Below are 21,085 nucleotides of genomic sequence, written 5' to 3' on the forward strand. Positions count from 1 at the left end.
TTGGAGAAAGAAACTTGAATTAAAGATATTACCAGCCATTATCTGGTGTGATAGAAAACAAAGATTTCAGGAAAGTTGCCCTCCTTGCAGAGAGTGTCATGGGGGAGAGGAAAATATAACGTGCATTGCATGTGGCCAATCAATCAGTGTAACAAACCGCATCAATGGGTGTTGTACCCAAATGGAAGAAGTTGTGCATTGTATTCTTATTGAAATTATTGAATGTTAAAGACTTTACTGATGTTTTGGAGTAAACCACACTGCAGAGTACTTGTACTAGTATTAGGAGATTCATCCTGGCAGGAGAGTATACCAGGAAATGCATTGTTAGTGGTAGTCCTGGCAGGTTAGTGAACCAGAAAGATGATGTTGAAGTACTGCATTGTGGTGGAAGGTTGCTGTGGAAAGAAAGTGGCAAGGCCACTAATGTGTTTGATGAATTGTGGTAATAACCATCCTGACGAAAACATTGTTGCATATCAAGAAGAAGAGTGTAGTAGTTATCTTTCTCAAGAGAAGAACAGTTATATTGAAATATTCATTGGAAGAGTGAAGACAAAACTTCACATTCAAGAGTGTATTGAAGAGTGTTGAACTCTGTTTAATTATAAGACAATAACGATAATGAAGGGAAATCCTCCAAAAGGAGAGGAATTTTGTGTTGGGAACAGAACTTGACTATTGGGAGACATTTTCGTATGTTACTCTTTGAAGTAGAACGTGATTATTGCAGTGAACTTTATTCATTGGAACTTTTTGATGGAAATTCTGGCTTGATCCTGGGGAAGGGGATCTGACCCTGGTTTTAAGAATATTTGGTGCTAAATATTCTTTTGTTAAATCTAAACCGCCATATAATTACCTGAAATGCTTTTGTTGTATGTATAAGTGTGAGGGACAGATATCTTACTGTATTAGCGTGTACTCTTACGTCCCAGACTAGCAAGGTGGATGGAGCTCTTCCAGAAGACCTCAAGAACTTTGTGAAACACCGAGTCACGGTAGGGCTGCTATTTTCCATCGCACCCCGCAAAGGAGACTCCTTCCCAAGGACTCTCCCTCACGTTAGGGACCGTTAAGGTCCTTGTACCAGCACGTGCACCGAGGCTGATGCAGCTCCTGGCCTTGGGGCCGTGGGATCCTTTGATCCTCCCGGTGGCAGTGTTGAGGGACCGGAAGGTTCTTGTACCGATTGTCATCCGAGGGGCTCTGCCCTTGTACCGGCACTATGGCTGAGGAGCTACGCCCTAGTACCAGCAATACGTCTGAGGGGGGCGCCTAAACGCAGCTCTAACGACCCCTGGTTCGAGGGTGTCACACCTTCCGTGTCTAGGCTCGAGGAGCAGGGTAGGCCTCGTGATCCACATGCAAGAGTCTTGGAGGAGGCTGGGCTCAGCGAGCCGAGCAACACGTCGCAGGCACGTGGCAGGCAGCTCGACAAGATGGCTGCCATGCCAGACAGAGGCACCCGTCCGATGCCATTCCAGGAGATCGGCGAAGAACGAGTGTCAAGTTGGGACTGGCCTCCACCAGGTACATGGCCTACAGCTTATCCTTCTTATGCGCAGGGCAATTTCCCACTCCGTCCATACGGGCAGGGTATGCAGCGGCCCCAGCAGCTCCCGGCTACCCCGTCGGTATGCCCTACCACCTCTCGGGCCAATAAAGAGGGGTTCATCGAGAGGTTCCTCAGGCTCATGAAGTCACCTCGGATGGGGGTTATCCTCAAGAACGCCATCAGGGAGGTCCTCCCTACGATGCTACCGGCACTACAAGCTCCTCCACCAGCGCCCCCAGAACAGCTACTGCCTCTGGCTCCCTAGCCGATTCCTCAGGCGGTTCCGTACCACCCTTTGCCTCCTCCTCAGCCTCCGGCCGCGGTCCCTGTACCCCAGCCTCTGCCTCCAGCTACTCCTCCACCTCCACTTTATCCTCCTGACCCACAGGACACGGATGAGGAGGAGGATCCGGGCACGCCATCCTCGGCCGGGGCCTTCCACGAACATCTTGCAGGGCTGACGGAGTACCTGGGCCTACCCCAACCCGAGGTTGAACAGCCGGCAGAGGGAGTTCTGGCTGAAGTCCTCAAGCGATGCCCCTCTGCCAAAACAGGGATTCCACTGCAAACCGATGTAGCCTCCCTGGCCAAGAAGGGTTGGCTCAAGCCCAACTCGGTCAGTCGACGCTTGGACGCCAAGTGCAGGCAGATGGAGGGGGGTACACTCTTGCTATCGGCCCAGCCTCCATCACACTCCTTGTTGATCGCTGCAGGATCACTATACTCCAAGCCTCAGTCGTCATCAACATCCACAGCAGCTATGCTACTAGGCAAGGAGGAGAAGATCTTGGCGGCGTACGGGAAGAAGCTGTATTCCAACGCGTCCTTGCATCTTCGTCAGGCCAACGCTGATGCCATGCTGGTCGCCGCTAACCAAAGGTTATGCGGTAAATTGCGGACTTCCTCCTGGAACTCCCTACGCAGAGCTGATCACGTTTTAAGGCGGGACTAGCTGAGGCCAAGCTGGTGGCGCAAGACCTCATGAGATCCACTGTGCCCCATATTGACACCTCTAGCCGTGCCATCTGTATCGCCACGGACATGAGAAGGACATCCTGGCTCCGGGCAACGAAATTCAATCCGGACGTCCAGGAACGCACATTATATTTATTGTTCGAGGGGGGGAGGACCTCTTCCACGCCACCGTGGACAAAGAGCTGGACAAGAAGAAAAGCAGCTGAAAAACGGCAAGTCTTTATCCATCTTGAAAAAGACCACGCCCAAGTCGTACACCCAGTCACAGCAGCGCTCCAACAGGGGGCGTACGTATGGAGGCTTCCGCGGCTACCAGAAACGGAGATCCAGGCAGCCGGACCGCTCGCCATCTCAGAATCGGCAAAAGCAACAATAAGGGGGTGGGAGTGTAAGGGCTTTTTCTAGTCCCCCTCCTCTGCGACAGCCTCCGAGGAAAACAAGGCATGACATACCCCATCGGGCCCACATGTCTCCAGTGGGGGGCATGCTTTCTCTCCATGCACATTTCTGGCACCAGAATTTCGCGGACCCCTGGATCCTCCGTAGTATCCACAGGGTACCGCCTACCAATCCCAGCCTCACCTCCCTCCTCCACTCCATTGGAACAGCAACTCTTCTTGCGGAGATCCGGTCGCTCGTAAGAGCCAGACAGTGGAGGAAGTCCCAGCCTCCCAGCGAGGCTTGGGCTTTTACTCCAGAATAAGAACCAGGCGGGCATGAGAGTTGTGCTGGACCTTTCCACCCTCAACCTCTCCTTACCCCTAAAAAAATTGAAGATGGTTACGCCAGTTTTTATAGCTGAGACATTGTGCAAGGGAGACTGGATGTGCTCCCTGGATCTGATGGACGTGTACCTACACGTCCCAATTTGGCAGCCTCATTCTTTCCTTTGGTTCAGGATCATGGACTACCATTTTCAATACAAGGTCCTTCCTTTTGGCTTCAACTCGGCCCCCAGGGTCTTTACCAGGCTAATGAATATGGTGGCTGCCCGCTAAGAGCGCAGGGCTTCCACATCTACCCATACCTCGACGACTGGCTCATCAGGGCTACATCCCCTGAAGCGGTTCACCACTCTTCCCATGACCTTATGAACACACTGCACGATCTGGTCTTCTCGCTCAATTTATTTATTTAAATTTGTATAGCGCACATCTGCCCATGGGCATCGTGGCGCTGTTACAGTATGCTCACTTGGTACAAAGGTACATGACAGCAGGTCAGTACACTCAATACAATAGTTGGTTCAAAAATTCATTATAACGGTGGGCATGCCATACGGTAAAATGGTGTACTGAAAGGTAATGATACATGTTAGTTGAATAGAAGGGTTTTGGGCTGTTTGCGGAATGTGAAGTAGGATTTTTCATTTCTTAAGGCATTGGGTAGCACGTTTTAGTTTTTGGGTGCTAAGTGTTGGAAGCAGGATCCGTCGGGTTTACTTCTTTTGAAGGTGGGTACATAGATCTGGTTGGTCAGATGGGATCTAGTGGGTCTGGTGGATGAGTTGGTGGTGATCTTTTTGGATAAGTAAGGAGGGGCGTCATGGGATTGGCATCTATGTGGGATGGCCATGGTTTTGAAAAGGATACAATCTTTTACTGGTAGCCAATGGGCCACTTTCCTGGCCTGTGAGATGTGTTCTCTTTTGGGAATACTCAAGGCAGCTCTTAAAGCATTATTCTGTGTGATTTGCAACTTGTTTATATTTTTGGCAGAGGTGCCGAGGAATAGGGCATTGTAGTAGTCGAGTTTAGTGCCTACTGTTGCTCTGGCTATTGATGGGCAGTTTTTGGTGGAGAGGAACTGTTTAACCGCATTGATAACCTTGGTGGTGAGTGCGGCAGAGGAGGCTGTGACGTTGACCTGGTGTGACATTTTCAATGTTGAATCAAGGTAAACTCCTAGGGTTTTTACTGATGAGACAGTGATGGTGGAGTTGTCGATCTCAAGAAGTCGCATCTGCAGCCCACGCAAACTGACATTCTTGGGCCTCATCTGGGACACTTGCTCCGAGAAGGTATTTTCATCGGAGGACAAGATCTCTGCCATCAAGAGGGCCACCCCCCACTTCCTCAGCAGGGAGGTGACCTCAGCTTGGTGGTACCAGCATCTCCTGGGTCTCTTGGCAGCGGGCCTATTAGCCGTTCCACACACAAGATTGAGGATGAGGAGGATTCAGCTGCACTTCGCGGCCTCATGAAACCAGGAGTGGGGCTCCCAATCGGAGATGAAACGTTCCTCCATCTCTCCACGCGGACCTAACATGGTGGTCCAGAGACTGCAACCTACAGACGGGCAAGCCCTTTCGGCCGCTCACCCCGCAGGCCACCATCACCACAGACTCCTCGCTCGAGGGCTGGGGAGCCCCCCTGGACGAACTCTCGGTCCACGGCACCTGGACTCGACAGGAGCAGGAATACCACATCAATTGGTTAGAGCTGAAAGCCATCTGGCTAGCGCTCAGAACATTCCTACCACTTCCCAGGGGCAAGGTTGTCCTCACCAGCATGTACTACGTCAACAAGCAGAGAGGCACCATATCCCCTCCTCTGTGCAGACTATCAATCAGCATGTGCAAGTGGGCCCTGGAAAACGACATCTACCTCACGGCAATCCTCCTCCCGGTGGAATCCAACCTGGAGGCAGACAGGCTCAGCAGGTTGGGAGCGGACAATTACGAGTGGCAGCTAAACAACCTCGTTATTCAGGAGATCTTCATCAGGTGGGGTAATCCCCAGGTGGATATCTCTGCCCTCATGGACAGGCTCCCTGGGCGATGCATTTCGGCTTCAGTTGAACGGCATGAAGGCTTACGCCTTCCCACCCACTCTGCTGATTCACAGAGTGATTTTCAAGATCAAGGAGTCTCGCCAACTCAACATCATTCTAATAGCTCCATGGTGGCCAGCCAGGCCATGGTTGTCGGAGCTGCTCAGCCTCTCTCAGCTGTCCCCGATTAATCTCCCGACAGGCCAAACACATCTTCTGGTGCAGCAGGGGGGCAGGGTCATTCACCCCGCGTCTCATAAACTAGCCCTCACAGCGGGTGCCTGAGCAGGCAACGCTGTGGCACCTCAGGCTCTCCCAGGCTGATCTGGAAATCATACAGGGCGCAAGGAGCAAGGCTACCAGGGCCCAGTATAAAAGTAAAAGGACCAGGTTCTGCCACTGGGCAGACTCCAAGGAAATCGACGCTCTGGCATGTACTTTGGACGACGTGCTCGCCTTCTCGGCACACCTCGCCCACTCTGGTACCTGTGGAAGGACGAACACAGGACGTGCAACTCCTGTCTCCCCTTAGATCACGACGAGAAGCGGTGTGCAGCTTGTAAACTCCTTCGGCCTAAAACCCTTAAGGAGCGCTGTGTAAAGCGGTGGGCCGCGTACGGTATGTCGCGGGCGGACCCTTCTTCCCCATCGGCACACCCACCGAAAGTGGCAGGGGCACCTCCGATGACCAAACATCCGTTGCGGATGTGATAGACCTCGAAGCGGACACTTCTAGATCCACCACGCCTGTCCCTGACCCTTCAAGGCCTGACTCCGGTCTTGCTTCAGGGACAACACCCGGCGACAGGGGTGTACAAAGGCATTACACTAAGCACACAACCCCTCTACCTATTTCGACGGGTACGTCATAAAAGGTGAAAGCGCCGGCAGGGCCTTCGAAAATTTCAGCTGATTCCTCGGATCGTTCAGATCCAAAGGCTTCCGTGCATCCGCAGCAGCATTTGATGACTGGGCATCCCAAAACAAACAAGGGCGCTAACCCAAAATCAAGTTTACATGTCGAAGTGCAGAATTTCGATGCTCCGACGGTCCCGGTAGTCCCAAATCTGCGACTAGGCCTCAAGGCGAAAAACCTACCACTAGGACCTCTAACGCCACGGTGGACGGTAGACCTATCGATGGACCTTCAGAACCACTATCTCACGCCGAGTCAGCAGAAAACAAGCACAGTATCGCTAGAACTACTTAGGCAGTTGGGCTTATACCTGTTCCGTCGAAAAACATGGGGCAGGCCGCAGACAAATCTATAAATATGCCATGGCACCCCAATTCTCATGATTACTACGAGGACAGTCAAGAGCCTCTTTCCAACACCCGGAGTGACAAATTTCGGCGTCAAGGGCCGGAAGACGACGTTTTTCCACCCGTTGGGCCTTCTATTTCCTCTAAATGGACAAGGGAGAAATTTGAAGGGTGCATGGATCGTCTTGAAAAAATTGTTTATTTTTCTAAACATCCTTCCCCCAAAAGATCTTGTGGAGAACCTAATCTTCAATCTTTTGCACAGTTACAAGAGGATCAGCCTTCAGTCCCCGTCCATCATGAAGACACCATACAAATGGATACTTATCAGGACATTTACAGTGAAGGTGAAGAAACTTCCTTCCTGCAGGGCTACATTGAGGACCAGGAAGATACCATGGCCAATTGGGAAGAAACACACCAAGTGGGGACGGACCCATCAACGCTTCCCCAACAGGATCAGGACATTGATGTTCTGTGTCTGGATTCTGCTCCGTCCACCCAGGCCCGCCAGGCCTCACCTGTAGACGACCAAATGGCCTTCAATGCCATGCTAAGGAAGGCAGCAGACCGCTTTCAAATCACTACTCAGGAGGCGGTGCCTGAGTAGGACTTTGTGGAAGACATTCTGAAGGAGAAACCCCCTTCTAGCCAGGCCATTCCTCTCCTTAATTCTATTAAGAGAAGATTGGCCCCCTCCCTGGTGTCACCAGCTCAGACCCGGCAGTGAACCCAAGAGTAGAAAAGTTATTTCGGCCAGCTCCTTCAGACGCTCAATACATTAAAGGGCCTGCCACCCCGATTCCCTGGTAGTGACTACCACCTGGAAACGGGCAGGAGTACCCCTTGCTACGGGGGAGGCACCTCCGGATAGAGAATCCAAGAGGTTATATGCCTTGGGTAAATGGGTTACCTCGGCTGCCGCATAAACCACACGCATAGTGAATAACACCAAGCTGCTGGCAAGTTATGCTGACGCTCAGTGGAACCTTATACAGGAAGGTCTTCAGGAAGTCCCAGAGCCCATCGGGTCCAAGCTTCTCACCATTGTGACCGAAGGTAGACCAGTGAACCAGAATGGGATTAAGAACACTTTGGACACGGCTAAAACAGCAGGCATGTCTCTGGCCCAGGGGACCTTACTTAAAAGGCACACTTGGCTTCGTACCTCAAGGTTTAAGCCTGAAACACAGGCTGCTCTCATCAATAAACCCATTGAAGAAACAAACCTCTTCGCAAAGGCGGTTGATGAGGCCCTAGAAACAGCCAAAAAAGAGCATGAGACTCTTAGGTCTCTGCAACAAATTACTCAAAGAGCTTCCCCTCAGAGGGGAGGTAATTCTCGTCGGTCCTTTTGAGGGCAGTCCCGTTCAAGTCAGAACAACTATGACACAGGAAACTTTAATGCTGGACAAACTTCAGGAAGCCCTGCATACTACCCACCAAGGGGTCAGCGACGCGGCAAAGCTAAAGGTAGAGGCCCCAACCCTAGAGGAGCTGCAGCCTCTGGTCAGAAATGACCACCAGATCCAGGTCCCCTCCCATGTCACCCCAGTCGGGGGCATTTAACATCTTTCCTCATGGCATGGGAGGGGATAACTTCAGACCAGTGGGTCATAAACACGGTTGCCCACGGGTACTGCGTGGAATTCGCCCGACCTCCACAATTCAGACCACCGCACTCACTGTGCCTCTCATCGGACCATCTGGAGATCCTGAAGCAAGAGGTGGAAGCTTTGCTGGGAAAGGACGCCATAGAAGCCGTCCCTATTCTTCAGGTAAACAAGGGTATTTATTCAGTGTACTTTCTTGTCCCCAAAAAGGACCTCACCATGCGCCCTGTTATAGAATTGCGCCCAGCGAACAAATTCATAAAACCTCAAATGTTTTGCATGGTAACACTACAGGAGGTGATCCCACTGTTGAAACAGGGGGACTACATGGCAACACTGGACATGAAAGATGCATACTTTCATATTTCAATGTTGCCAGCGGACAGGAAATATCTGAGGTTCATGGTAAAGGACAGGTATTACCAGTTCAAAGTGCTCCCCTTCGGCATTGCCTCTGCACCAAGGATGTTTACCAAAGTACTGGCAGTAGCAGCAGCACACCTGCGCAGACTATCCATCACGGTTTACCCTTACCTCGACGACTGGCTCATAACAGGGGACTCGTGCGTCACATGTTTTTTTAACACCCAAAAGACCGTAGACATTCTGTTCAGTCTAGGATTCTTTATCAACGAGAAAAAATCCAGTCTAGTCCACAGTCAAGTAAAACAATTTCTGGGGGCTCTAATCCAGACGAAAGACGGCCTTGTCTTCCCTTCCAGCGAGAGGGTTCAGAACATGTTTTTTCGGATCCCTCAATATGTAGCCAGTCGGGAGGTGACGGTACGCAAGGCCATGTGTTTGCTAGGGATGATGGCGTCATGCATATACTTGGTTCTCCACGCGCGGCTGCGCATGCGTCCCATGCAAGAGTGGCTCAACAGCCAGTGGTGTCGTCCTCTCTCTGCAGTGGTGTCATGATTCCTGCCCCTCCAAGATGTCAGGCTGGAGCTAGGCCACGATCACCTACATGGCCCGCAAGGGCCTCTCCATCCCTCCAAAGACCCACTTGGAGTCAAACTTGGCGCTTGTGGCACCAGACTCACTCACTCCCATAGGATAACATTGGGGATTGGACTTGTAGTGCATTGATGGGGACAAGATGGATGCCCCCACATATTTTGGTTCCCAGAACTGCATATGCAGTCTAATCTTTTGGGTGTGGTTCAGCCCAGAGAAACCTGGGATACCCAGAGACTATTTAAGCCACGTCTAGGTTGAGAAACATGCTTTGTGTTTTCTGCATCTGCAGCGTGACACTCGCCGTGTTCGGATTGGTCTCCAGTAGGCCTGCATCTTTCTTCTGCGCTCAGCTCCTGCAAGAACAAGAACACTGTTGGGAACAGCCTTACCTTGCGGCGCTTCTGCCCATCATTAATCGCTCCTTCTGTTCTTAGGGCATTTTTGGCAGTGTCATTCCCATCCCGGCACGCCGCTTCCTAAGGAAAAGGGAAAAGAACAGAAAAAAGGCATTAGTAAGCATTCAGCAAATCTTCGCTTATTTTTTAAAGACTGTACGAGCTTCAAACGCTTACTTGAATCCCAGCCGCTCTGGGGGAACTCTGTCTCCGGAACTTCTCATCCATCTGCAAGAGAGAAAAGACACTCCAGGTTAGCGTGGAAACATCTAGAGGCGCTGCATACTGCGCTTACTCACTGTATTTCTTCCTCATAACCGGCATCCACGCTGAAAACGTCGCGGCACCTAAAAGATACAGAAAAAGAACTCAGTTCAATACAAATACGAAAGAGTCGCATCGCGATCTCACTCACCTTCAGCGCTACTCATCTCAGCAGCACGTCGCCATCCCCGGACGCCGGCCATCATCTAAGGAAGGAAAGGAACGAAGTTAGAGAACTGTTCAAAAGACTCATTATACTTACCTGTCGGACTCTTGCCAGTGAAGTAACTAGGCAGTAATGAGCGCGCATCAATCAAGGCGCCCCTGTGCTGAAAGCAGGACGGAGAGCACACTTGCCAAGAAAACAAGGTGAAAGGGAGGGGTTGGACCCCGGGGAAGAAGGGGTTCAAGCACACAGAGACAATAGGGAGTTAAACTCTGCCAATCCTGTGTTTCAGGCCCAGTCTCCAGTCGAGTAGACTCCAGGGAAGGGTTTGAGGTCGTAAGAGGTCAGAACAGGCTGAGTGACGTCCCCGTGGATACCAGGTGAGTGTTACAAGTGGTGGCCAAAGGAAAACCTTCTGAAGTGGAAAACCTTCACCACCCCTGCAGTGGTAGCCACTCTCAAGACAGATGCATCTCTCTCGGGGTGGGGGGCTCACCTGCTTCAGCAGACAGCGCATGGAGTGTGGTCCCTACAAGTAGCATCCAACCACATGAACTTACTGGACCTATTAGCGGTGTTCAAGGCATTAAAGGCTTGTCAGATGCAACTACAAGGGAAGACTGTGCTGATTCTAACAGACAGCACTACAGCCATGTATTACCTGAACAAACAGGGGGGCACACACTCTCCAGGGTCTTCCAAGCTGTCCCAAAACATTTGTATATGGGCTCTCAAACACAAGATGTTTCTGTTGTCCCAACATGTTCCAGGGGAACTCAATCTTCTGGCAGACGTGCTCGGCACAGATTTCCCTCTGCCCATAGAATACGAATGGCGTTTGCGCGAAGACATCGTGTCCAATGTCTTCGCAGAATGGGGCTTACCAGAGATCAACCTATTTGCGACTCAGGAGAACACCCAATGCCAAGATTACGCCTCCAGATACCCCCAGAACCGATCCAAGGGGAACGGTCTCTGGATAACATGGTCAGGGAAATGTGTCTACGCTTTTCCCCCCTGACTCCCCTTCTCAACAAGATAGTGCACAAGATGCACCAGGAACCAGTCGCCAAGATACTGGTGGCCCCCATGTGGGGCCGCCAACCCTGGTTCGCTCATCTGATGGAAATGTCCCTCTCCCCACCAGTAAAACTACCCTGCCCGTACAACATGTTGTCTCAGGACAGGGAGCAGACCCTACACCCATGCTCACAAACTCTGAACTTAGCAGCCTGGCTCCTGAGGTCATAGAGTTTGGACACCTACAGCTCCCTCACAGTTACATGGACATTCTCAGGGAAGCTAGGAAACCTAACACCCGTTATTGCTATGCCAGCAAAAGGAAACGTTTTGTTATCTGGTGTAATACCAAGGACGTCAATCCCATCGATTGCTCACCCACACACATTGTACTTTACCTAACCCATTTGTTGGACACAGGGTTGGTCTTCAATTCCCTGGAGGTTTATCTGGCTGTTCTTTCAGCCAACACCACGTCACAACAAAAGGTATTGTGGTGGAAGAAGCCGGTGATTAAGGCCTTTATGGAAGGGGTTAAAATAATCTATTGTCCCATTTCTCACCCAGCTCCTGGATGGGATCTAAATGTGGTTTTAACCAGGCTCATGGGGTCCACCGTTGAGCCAATGCATAAAGCAAGTCTAAAAGATCTTACTTATAAGACGGTCTTGCTAGTGGCTATCACTTCTATCGGAAGGGTTAGTGAACTACAGGCCCTTTCTGTTCTAGACCCCTTTGTTACAGTCCACGGGGATAAGGTAGTTCTGCGCACGCATCCCAGATTTGCGCCTAAATTCATCTCAAAGTTCCATGTGAACCAATCGATTGAACTTCCTACCTTTTTCCAGAATCCCACTAGCATGGCCGAAAGAAGCCTACACACACTAGATGTGCGCAGGGCAGTCATGTTCTACCTGAAAAGAACAAAACCACTGAGGAAAAAAAAAACAATTTTTCGTTTCAGTGGCAGCTGGTAGAGAAGGGGATCCTGTCTCTAAATCAGCTATCTCAAGGTGGATTGCCAAATGCATCACACTGCTCTTGCTAAGAGAGAACTGCCGTTCAAGCCTAGAGCACACTCTACTCTGGGCACTGGGGCTTCCATAGCATTCATTGCAAATGTTCCCCTAGAGTCCATTTGCATAGCGGCAACCTGGAGTTCTGTACACACCTTTACAAAACACTATTGCCTAGACCCTCATTCTATGTCTGATTCTCAGGTGGGACAAGCAGTACTAAGACATGTTTTTTTCTACTGTTCCTTCTCACAACCCACCTTTAACTCTGGGTACTGCTCGCTAGTCTATGCACAGCATGTGATTCTAAGCAGATTAACAAGCATCTGAAGACATGCATTACTTACCTTAATAGCATTTCTGATGATTGTATCTGCTTCGATTCACATGCGGAAGGAACATAAACGTCTTACTACTTCTCTCTTTTTCATGTACTCACTCACAATAGCCTTGGGCTCCCTCATGGCAGAAAAAATACAATCAGACGGACCTTGGCGCGTGAGGGATTTTCGGTACACTACACGTCACAATAGGTATAGTGTTACAGACACGCCTATGCCGACGTCCCCTTTCGGTACCCGAAAGACAAGATGCAATACTCTGCGGTTACCACTGGATGTCAGAACATATGCCATTACCTCGATAAGAAGGGTTGGTGAACTGCAGGCCCTTTTAGTTCAAGATCCCTTTGTGACTGTTCACAAAGACAAGGTGGTTTTGCGCGCACACCCACATTTTGCGCCCAAATAAATCTTGAAGTTCCATGTGAATCAATCTCCCTCCCACTTTTTTCCTCCAAAACCCCACTAAAAAAAGCAGATAGAAACCTTCACACACTGGATGTGAGGAGGGCAGTAATTTACTACCTTGAAAAAACAAAGCCACTGAGAAAGACAAACCAATTATTTGTGTCTGTGGCAGCTGGTAGAGAAGGTGACCCTGTCTCCAAATCAGCTATTTCCAAATGGAGTGTAAATTGCATCACACTGTGTTACACTCTTGCCAAGAGAGATCTACCCTTTACGCCTAGAACTCGCTCTACTCTGGGCACAGGGTTACTATAGCATTCACTGCAAATGTTCCCATAGATTCCATTTGCAAAGCAGCAACCTGGATTCTGTTGACACTTTCACCCAACGATACTGCTTAGACACACACTCTAAGTCTGATTCTCAGGTGGGACAAGCGGTACTGAGACATCTTTGTGGTGGGATGTGTGAAGGAACAGTAGCAATCTCTGGGTACTGCTCGCTAGTCTATGCACAGCATGGGATTCTAAGCAGAGTCACAAGCATCAGAAGACATGCATTACTCACTGTAATCTTATTTCTGGTGATTGTATTTGCTTAGATTCACATGTGCCCCTCCCCCACCCTCTTGGAGTAGAAGGAACACTGACCTCTTACACCTTCTTCTGTACTCACTCACGCAGTCTGCAGAAGTAAATCAACTGGTTGGACCTCTTTACTTGCTTATTAAATACTCCCACTGGAAATGGGACTTACCTTTTTACTCCCTAAAAAATCATTTTACTCCCAACTTTAAAAAATAGGGAGTAAAATATTCACTCCAAAATCTTATCAGGAGCACTCAGTTAACAGTTTCAAGAGCCCTCCTTTTATCCAAGATTAAGGATGGGAGCAATCCCTAGCCTACCAACGGTAAGGATCTGCAACATTCAAACCCAGGTTGTCCATTCATGGACAAATGCTGGTCATCATATCCGTCCAGCAACAACTACCTTTGGGTGCCAGAAGATGTGCACTGGGCCAGAGCATCCCAGCCCCCTCCTCTGGCTCACACACAATGCTCCCTTGCCAACAAAAGCAGCACGTTCCCCCGGGAAAGGGGTTTCCATAGAAGGTATTTCTTGACCTGAGAAGGAAGGATTGAGGTCAAAGAACAATATGGACAAAGAAAAAGCTAGAATCTTGTGCCAAAGCCATTTTAGGGTGCTAACCACCTTTATTAGCCATTTGCGGTAAATGCAAAAGTGAGAAAAATATCCCAAACAGTAAAAATCACACAGCTGCCACCAGCTTGTCTTAGGCACTTTGTAATCAAAAGGCCATTGCATGAAAAAGTTATAAGGATACAAATTAGCCTAACTGCACTTCACTGTAAGGTGATGTGTGCAATTTTAAAAATACAAGAATCCATGGCTAGAGACATTGGGCTTCATTATTAGTGACCCGGTCCGGAAATAAAGGTGGCAGTAACAACACAGGCAACTTTATTTCCGGACCGGGTCACTCTGAGTCTGCCGGTAGGGTCACTGAACAACTGGTAGGCCTGACCTGCCGGTAGTTCAGGCCCCTACCGGCAGGTTTGTCACTGAAGCACTGACACTGTTAACTGTTATGGTACTCCATGACAATGGGAACTTACCGTACCGCTGACACCTGTGATATCCCGGTAACACTTTGATTGTCCGACGTGGTAACGGAAGGCGAGGTTGCCAGTGACGGGTCGATAGCACTTGCGGGTTACCGGCAGCCTCGTAATGAGGCCCATAGTATCTTAATACTTACGGTCTTTTCCCCATAAAAATGAGCAAAACAGGCCAGGTAGGTAAAGCAGGAGGCCTTACTGATCTCCAGAAAGTCAGGACAGGGTTCTAAACAAAAAGAATGGGGGTCCATCGGAATCTATTGAGGGAAAGGTGCAAAAAGAAAATCTTTCTTAACACCCATTTTTTAAACATTGTTCATAAAGATGAGTAGAACACCCACCAGCTGGTTGGGTCAGGGCTCATTAGCTCCCATTACTGAGAACTATCTCCACTCCAGTGAAACAGTTAGGGTGGGTCAGCAGAGCAAGATTTGTTGAAAGTTCACCTAAAAATGGGTAACAGATGTCAGCTTGAAAGTATGGGTGAGAGGCAGAGGCGTTGCTAGGGGAAGGCTGAGGGGGCTGTAGCACCTGGTCTTTTGTTTATAGCTCTGATAGAAGCTGGGGGGCTACAATCAAAAGGCTAGCTATACCTCAGTCCCGACATTAGCGTAGCCCCAGATCTTTTCCAGACCTAGCAAAACCCCTGGTGAGAGGTGTAGCAACATGTGTAGGGCAAAACTCTATGGTGTATTCGCGGGCCAGTTCAACAAGGGTTTTTTATGCTGAAAATGATGGACTTAATAGAGCCAGGCATCCAATGTTTAATAATACATTCAAAACTTGAAATGTGAGTGGGTTGAATGATGCTTGTAAAAGAGAAAGGATTAGGTCATACTATTCCTAGAGGAAAATTCAAATGACCCTTATGTGGAAGACACATGTGACAAAGGAGCAACCTGTGATGTAGGCCAGACAGAGGAATAGTCGATTGCATGGATCAGCATATCCCACATTGTCTAAAGCGGTAGTAATCTGGATTGCTTTTGGAATGACATTTCAAGAAGAACATCGGTGCTCTGAAGAGCAGGTAGGGATGGTGATGTTTGATGGGAAGCAGGATGGTGAGGTTAAAAACATGTGTATAACGCCTACGAACGTAATATTGATCCGTCTGCTTTTCCCCAGAGTCATGAAAGTATATAGACAATATAGACATGGCCTGCCTATTCATGTGAGAGGAGCCTGAGTATTTCAGCTGTGTGCTGAATACAGAACTGGACACATTGTCCCCTCAGGCACAATCTAGGCAAATCACAGGGGAGTCTCCTGTTAAATGAATAGAGGATTTTCAATGAATTGACTTTTGGCAGATGCTACATGGTACAAGCAATGAATATTGCTTTTTCTCACAGATTCATCTACTGTATACCAGAATATATGTATGGCTGATTGGCCAGGATTTTACTGATTCTGCATATCGGTGGAATAGCTGGGGCATACAGTATTCAACAGATGTCACCTGCAACTAGTGCTCAACAAGGGTACAGCCAGCCTACAATTCCAACATGGCCACTTTGAGCAGAGGCTTTGCTTGATATGGCATTCAAATCCATGATTTACAAACCGTGTCAGGATTTTTTTTAAACAAGATTAAAGAGTTAGGTAAACATGGGAAATATTAAGTGTGGTTATAGGGATCCATATTCCCACCTCATACAGAGTTTTAAAAAAGCATGGACGGCGAGTTACTAAAGAATGTTTAAGGATTATTAGAGAAGCGGGTACTTCTCAGGAATGGCGATACGGCCCAGACTAGAGTTATCCTATGCCAGGCAATATGAGTGGTCATGGCAAGGACAAAGAAAGGACCAAAACATGTGAATGGGGGCAAGCCAATCCGATTGTCAGCATAATTTATCAAGAAGGAAAACATGAAACACAATATAACCTCAAATATAGATGAAAATGTAAAAATAGTACATATAACGATAATGTCCTTTCTCAGAGGCTGGAAAACGGGGCAGGGGATCCCTGACGGCTGGGAAAGACCACCAACGTAATTATGTCAACCCCAGAGGTGGCATAGAGCGCATTTTCCAGTTCCACTCCCCTTTGTCTTCTCTGGTGGCTGGCTACCTCCATGCTCCCTGATCATAAAATCTACGACTGCTTCCCTGATACCACCATCGAGCAGAGAAGGAAGGCATGTGAGAACTTGTGGTCGGGGAGTACAGGAGGGGGAGTACAAAGAAGGCTGCCAGAGCCACAAACAATCACAGAAGCTTGGAAAGGGACAGTGCACACGTTGTGGACGAAGCCATGGCGGAATTGGGCATCCGCTATGACATGGCCTATTGATGCTAAAATAGCAGCTTCTCTTTATGCTAAGCACGCTAACAAATAACTAAACACTAGCAAAATACATGGGTTGGTGGCAGGCCTTAGCACAAACACACCCAGCAATCAAAACTAATAAGCGCACATATAACTCACATTTTGCAGGGAAGGAAACAGTAAGCAAGCAAAGGGAGACAGTGTGCAAAAGAGAGCGAGCACAAGAACGCATGAGTATGTGTTCGAGAGTAGAGTGGAGGAAAGAGCACAAGAAGAGAAAGGTAGGCACTGGAGGAGCAACAGACCTGGGGAGAGGAGGAAGGGCAGCTGGGGAAGGGAAAGGTCAGGGGAGGAAGGATAGTATGAGGGAATAATTGGTATTTTAGGAGGAACAAAGGAATAGGAAAGGTGAAATCGGAGGTGGTTGGAAGAGAGGAACAAGAAGAACATTGGAGGGTGGGAGAGGTTTGTGATGGAGTCGGAGTGGTGGTTTCGAGGTTGGTGTGTCATTTGTGTCCGGCTGTCCAGAATCCATAATACAGTCAGAGTATAAACCATGAACTAGCCGGACCCAAGAACCAGACACCTGAAGTGACTTCTGCACCTGCAACCCGCAGGCTTTTTCCAACAGAACTAAGGCACGAATCCAGAAGGTCTGTCAATTTCAGGAACTTGTACAGTGGTCCCTGATCGAATTGAAGTACATGGGTTTTTGTAAACATACTTGTTTTGGGTTCCACCTTCTCAATAGTGTTCCATGGGCACAATAACTTACGCCTGTCTCTCCCTTGCCTACCCTTAAACAGTGGCGTTCTGACCTGGTATCTTGCCATGGGATTCCCCTATTTTATTTCCTATCAACTTTAAGGCCATTGATGTCTGTACCTTCACACACACTGAGGGAAGCGATAATCTTGATTTTGTTAAAACCTGGGAAAGATCCTATACAATGCTGTCCCTCATTTATTTATATGTTAAAAGACTAGCATCAGCCACTGCACTGCCACAGAAAAAGCAGGAGGCCACAAGGACTCTAGGAGTGTGGGTCAGAAGGAACATCAGGAGCAGCCTAAGCACCATGGGAAAGGAGCAGGAGCGGCAGGATCTAACAAGAAAGAGGAGGCGGGTCCTAGATAGGAAGGTGTGGGAGCACCACAACAATCGGGAAGGGATCACTGGCACAATTTGGTAATTTGCAACTACGAAGCACCTCTGCAAATCACCCACGAAGTTGCAACACACTGGCAACAGTCTTGCGCTTCTGTAAAAAGGAAGAGGAATTCCCATCACAGGGTATAGTCATGGAAAGGGTGATAGGACTTAAGCTGCCTAGTGTATCTCGGTGGCCATTATGGAATGAATAGATGCCACACAGCATTACCTACGACAATAATGGATCCATCTCTGCCATAAAACATACTGTCTCACGCCACACAGATGGTCAAGAAAGTTACTAGTAAGGGAGAAATGTCAAGCCCGATATCTTGCCTGCTCTGTCTGATCAAATGGCATGAGTGTGATTATGTTTTAACAAAATTCACAAATGTACCTTATATTGTAGCCTGGAGAAAAGATTGCTATGGCATAGACATTTCAGGGCCTGCAAATGCAAGCTGGGTTAATGGCCTAATAGTTTGGGCAAAAGCCAAGCTGTTAATGATGGTGATGTTCAGAAAAACGGATTAGGCAGAAGAGCTGTACTTGAGTGGGGCACGCTGATAAATACCCTTAAAGGTGAACCAGAGTGCCCACTCACTTCATCATAATTGCCATTTTGTTCCTTTCAGTCCAGGTACTGCAGTGACAGAGGAGCATTTCAGTTCATTGTTAGATGGAGAGAGTTGGGTAGGTAGTTGCAAAAAAAAACAGCTGTAGTTAAACAAATAGGAGTGCAACTCCAACGCTTCAAATGTCAATTAAAATAAAGGAACTAGCTAAAAAAAATCGTTTAGCAATTTTACCATGTTGCTGCATTCCATTGTGTTCCAAATATCCATTTTGTTGCTTGTCTCGTTAAACATGAATGTAATTTGTGAGCATATATTTAATAAAGTATTTCTAAAGTGTTCTGCTGTGAATGACACCCTTAATAAACCACTGACATGTTATCTTCAATTGCTAGGTGAGCCCTCTGCAGTGCCATATGGCTGGCCCCTTTTCTTGTAAGAGACCGTGTGGACGGATACTGGATTGTAGTAATCATTCATGCATGAAGGAGTGCCACAAAGTCACTGTGGTTGATGTTGGTGGCCCAAAAAAGGTATGTCTCTCTTCTTTAAAACCGTGTGTCTTTATCCCCTTGAACCTTTTCAGTGGTTAACAATACCTCTTTGCTCAATTCAGTTAATCATTGGCACTTGCCCCCACCTTCATGCACTTGTGCGTTCTCAATGTCACTGGACCTAGTAAGATCGTTGTTTTTGTTCTCCCTTGTTCCCCTCCCTTGCCTTGTCGTGCTCTGAAACACTTGTGTATGTGCGCGATACAAATAAAATATCAATATCACTCAGTGCAAGGGAGGCAGCTACTCCGCTCCTTCAAACAGCGTGCATGAATACACAGGAAAAGCCTGTGTTTGGAGTGAACCGCTGGCTCCTCTGTGCTATGGTTGTACCGTTTTCATTACTTGGCCTTACATTCTCCGTCTGCCCTCTCCCAACGCACCACCGGATGCCTACCTACCGCCCATCCCCAGTTCTTTAAGTGGGATTGGAAATTGAGAGGGGGGGCTCTAGTTAGGGGGTGTGGCCTAAGGACACACCCCTAACGGGTATGGGGGTGTCGGCTGGTAAAAGAGGTGGAGCTGGGGCACACTGGCATTATTACCTTTGATGCGCCTATCCCCTCCTTTTAAACAGAAAAAGGGGCTGGGCGCACCAAAAGGTGTGACTCCAATATGCCGCAGCTTGCACGTAGCAGGCAGCCTTTCATTTGAGGAGCCTGCTTTAACCACAGGCTCCTTGAATGAAAGGTCTGCCTGCTGCTAGTGTCCTCATCCTGTTTAGAGTACATAGACATCATACAGCCCGTACTGCAGTTACACCTGCTGCTTGCAAGTGTCAGTACTTCGGCTTTGAAAAAAGAAAAGGGATGCCTTTTGTTTTTTCTAAACCAAAGTGATGACACCTGCAGGCAGCTTGTGTAACCGTGCAGCCTTGACACGGGCTGCCTGAAGTGTCGGCTGGCTGGGGTTTGTAGGGGGTGGGCCTCGGCAGAGCCCTGGCTTGGGGGCCCTTTCTGGAGATTGCCGGGTCTCGGCCTGGCTGGCCATGGCCCACTAAAAGCCCTGCCTATCCCCCTCTCAAGTCCACTTTCTCCCCTCCACCCGCATTTATCTTCGCCGCCGCCTGCCTCTGTGTTCCTCCTAATGCACATGCACATGCACCATAGACTGTGACATGGGATTTGTTCCATGTCACGTATGTCGTTGATCGTAGGGGGAAACCTTTCCTTTCATGACCTTTGAATCTACCTCCTTTTGCTCAGGCTGGTGGGCTTTTAAAAGAATGGTTCGGAAATTTTTTTTATTGCCCCTATGGGTCGGCCATGTGTTTTTAAGCCTAAGTCGCTCGATTTTAGAAAAAATTCCTATGGACCTTACCCGAGTTTTCGGCCATTAAACGCACGCGAAAACAGGCACCAGGGAGCCGCCATTTTGTGATAATCCTATCACTTGCCGCATCGCCCTGGCTGACCTGCTTTTGCAGCACTAAATCATATCCCCTGCCCCTGAGCCTGACATTATCAAAACATTCATATTCCCCGCCTCTCTCTGTGACGTTACTGTGCTGCGTAGGCAAACGTGCCCAGTCGTCTTCTACACGACTTCACACAGAACCCGGAAACCAACACAGATCAGCTCACAACACAGCGCGCCACAATTCGGAATATGAAACTGTACTTTAAAATCAAACAGCAACACAGTAAATTTGGTAAAGTACATTTATTTGACATTAAATGTTTATAGAATATTCAGCAATTGCCATATGAACTCCGAAAGTCATTTATTTTCTTTTATCTCTATCCGCAAATCCGTAAAATTTTATCGTGAGTCACGTGCTGTTCCTTTATGGTACACAGGGTGTTGGTTTTCGTTCAAAGAAGCACTTTTGTCGCACGTTGAACCGCAAGGCTGTTCCATCAAGTAGGCACTAGGCCAGCGTAAAGGTTGATATGTTGCTTCTAGCCGCTGGTACCGCGTAAGGGCATATGGACTCTTGGCGATCGTCCCATAGGATCATCAGAATGGTGCAGTTGTTTACTTTAAGTTGCAGCTGGCCGCTGAAGAAACCGTCTGCCGGTGTCTGCAACGGGTGGCAGTGGCAAAAGGGAAGTGAATACCTGTTTTGAAAACATAAAATTTATAATTAGTCTCGCCAGCCGATCTTTATTAATATTATTCATTTTATTTA

At 48.5% G+C, this 21,085-nt stretch overlaps 1 protein-coding gene across 3 annotated transcripts in view; it reads left to right on the plus strand.

Moving 5' to 3' along the window:
• NFXL1 (nuclear transcription factor, X-box binding like 1) overlaps positions 1 to 21,085 on the plus strand; it is a 1,058,117-nt gene that overhangs the window by 743,023 nt on the left and 294,009 nt on the right. For all 3 annotated transcript variants that reach the window (XR_011282282.1, XM_069631709.1, XM_069631710.1), the window contains exon 17: positions 18,796 to 18,933. Coding sequence is in view for 2 of the 3 variants with exons in the window: in XM_069631709.1 (XP_069487810.1) it covers positions 18,796 to 18,933 (138 nt within the window). In the remaining variant the exon portion in view is untranslated. The remainder of the gene's footprint in view (positions 1 to 18,795; positions 18,934 to 21,085) is intronic.

The sequence above is a fragment of the Ambystoma mexicanum genome, chromosome 6q, assembly GCF_040938575.1.
Source record: "Ambystoma mexicanum isolate Mex_15411 chromosome 6q, UKY_AmexF1_1, whole genome shotgun sequence".
In the NCBI taxonomy this organism is placed as follows: Eukaryota; Metazoa; Chordata; class Amphibia; order Caudata; family Ambystomatidae; genus Ambystoma; species Ambystoma mexicanum.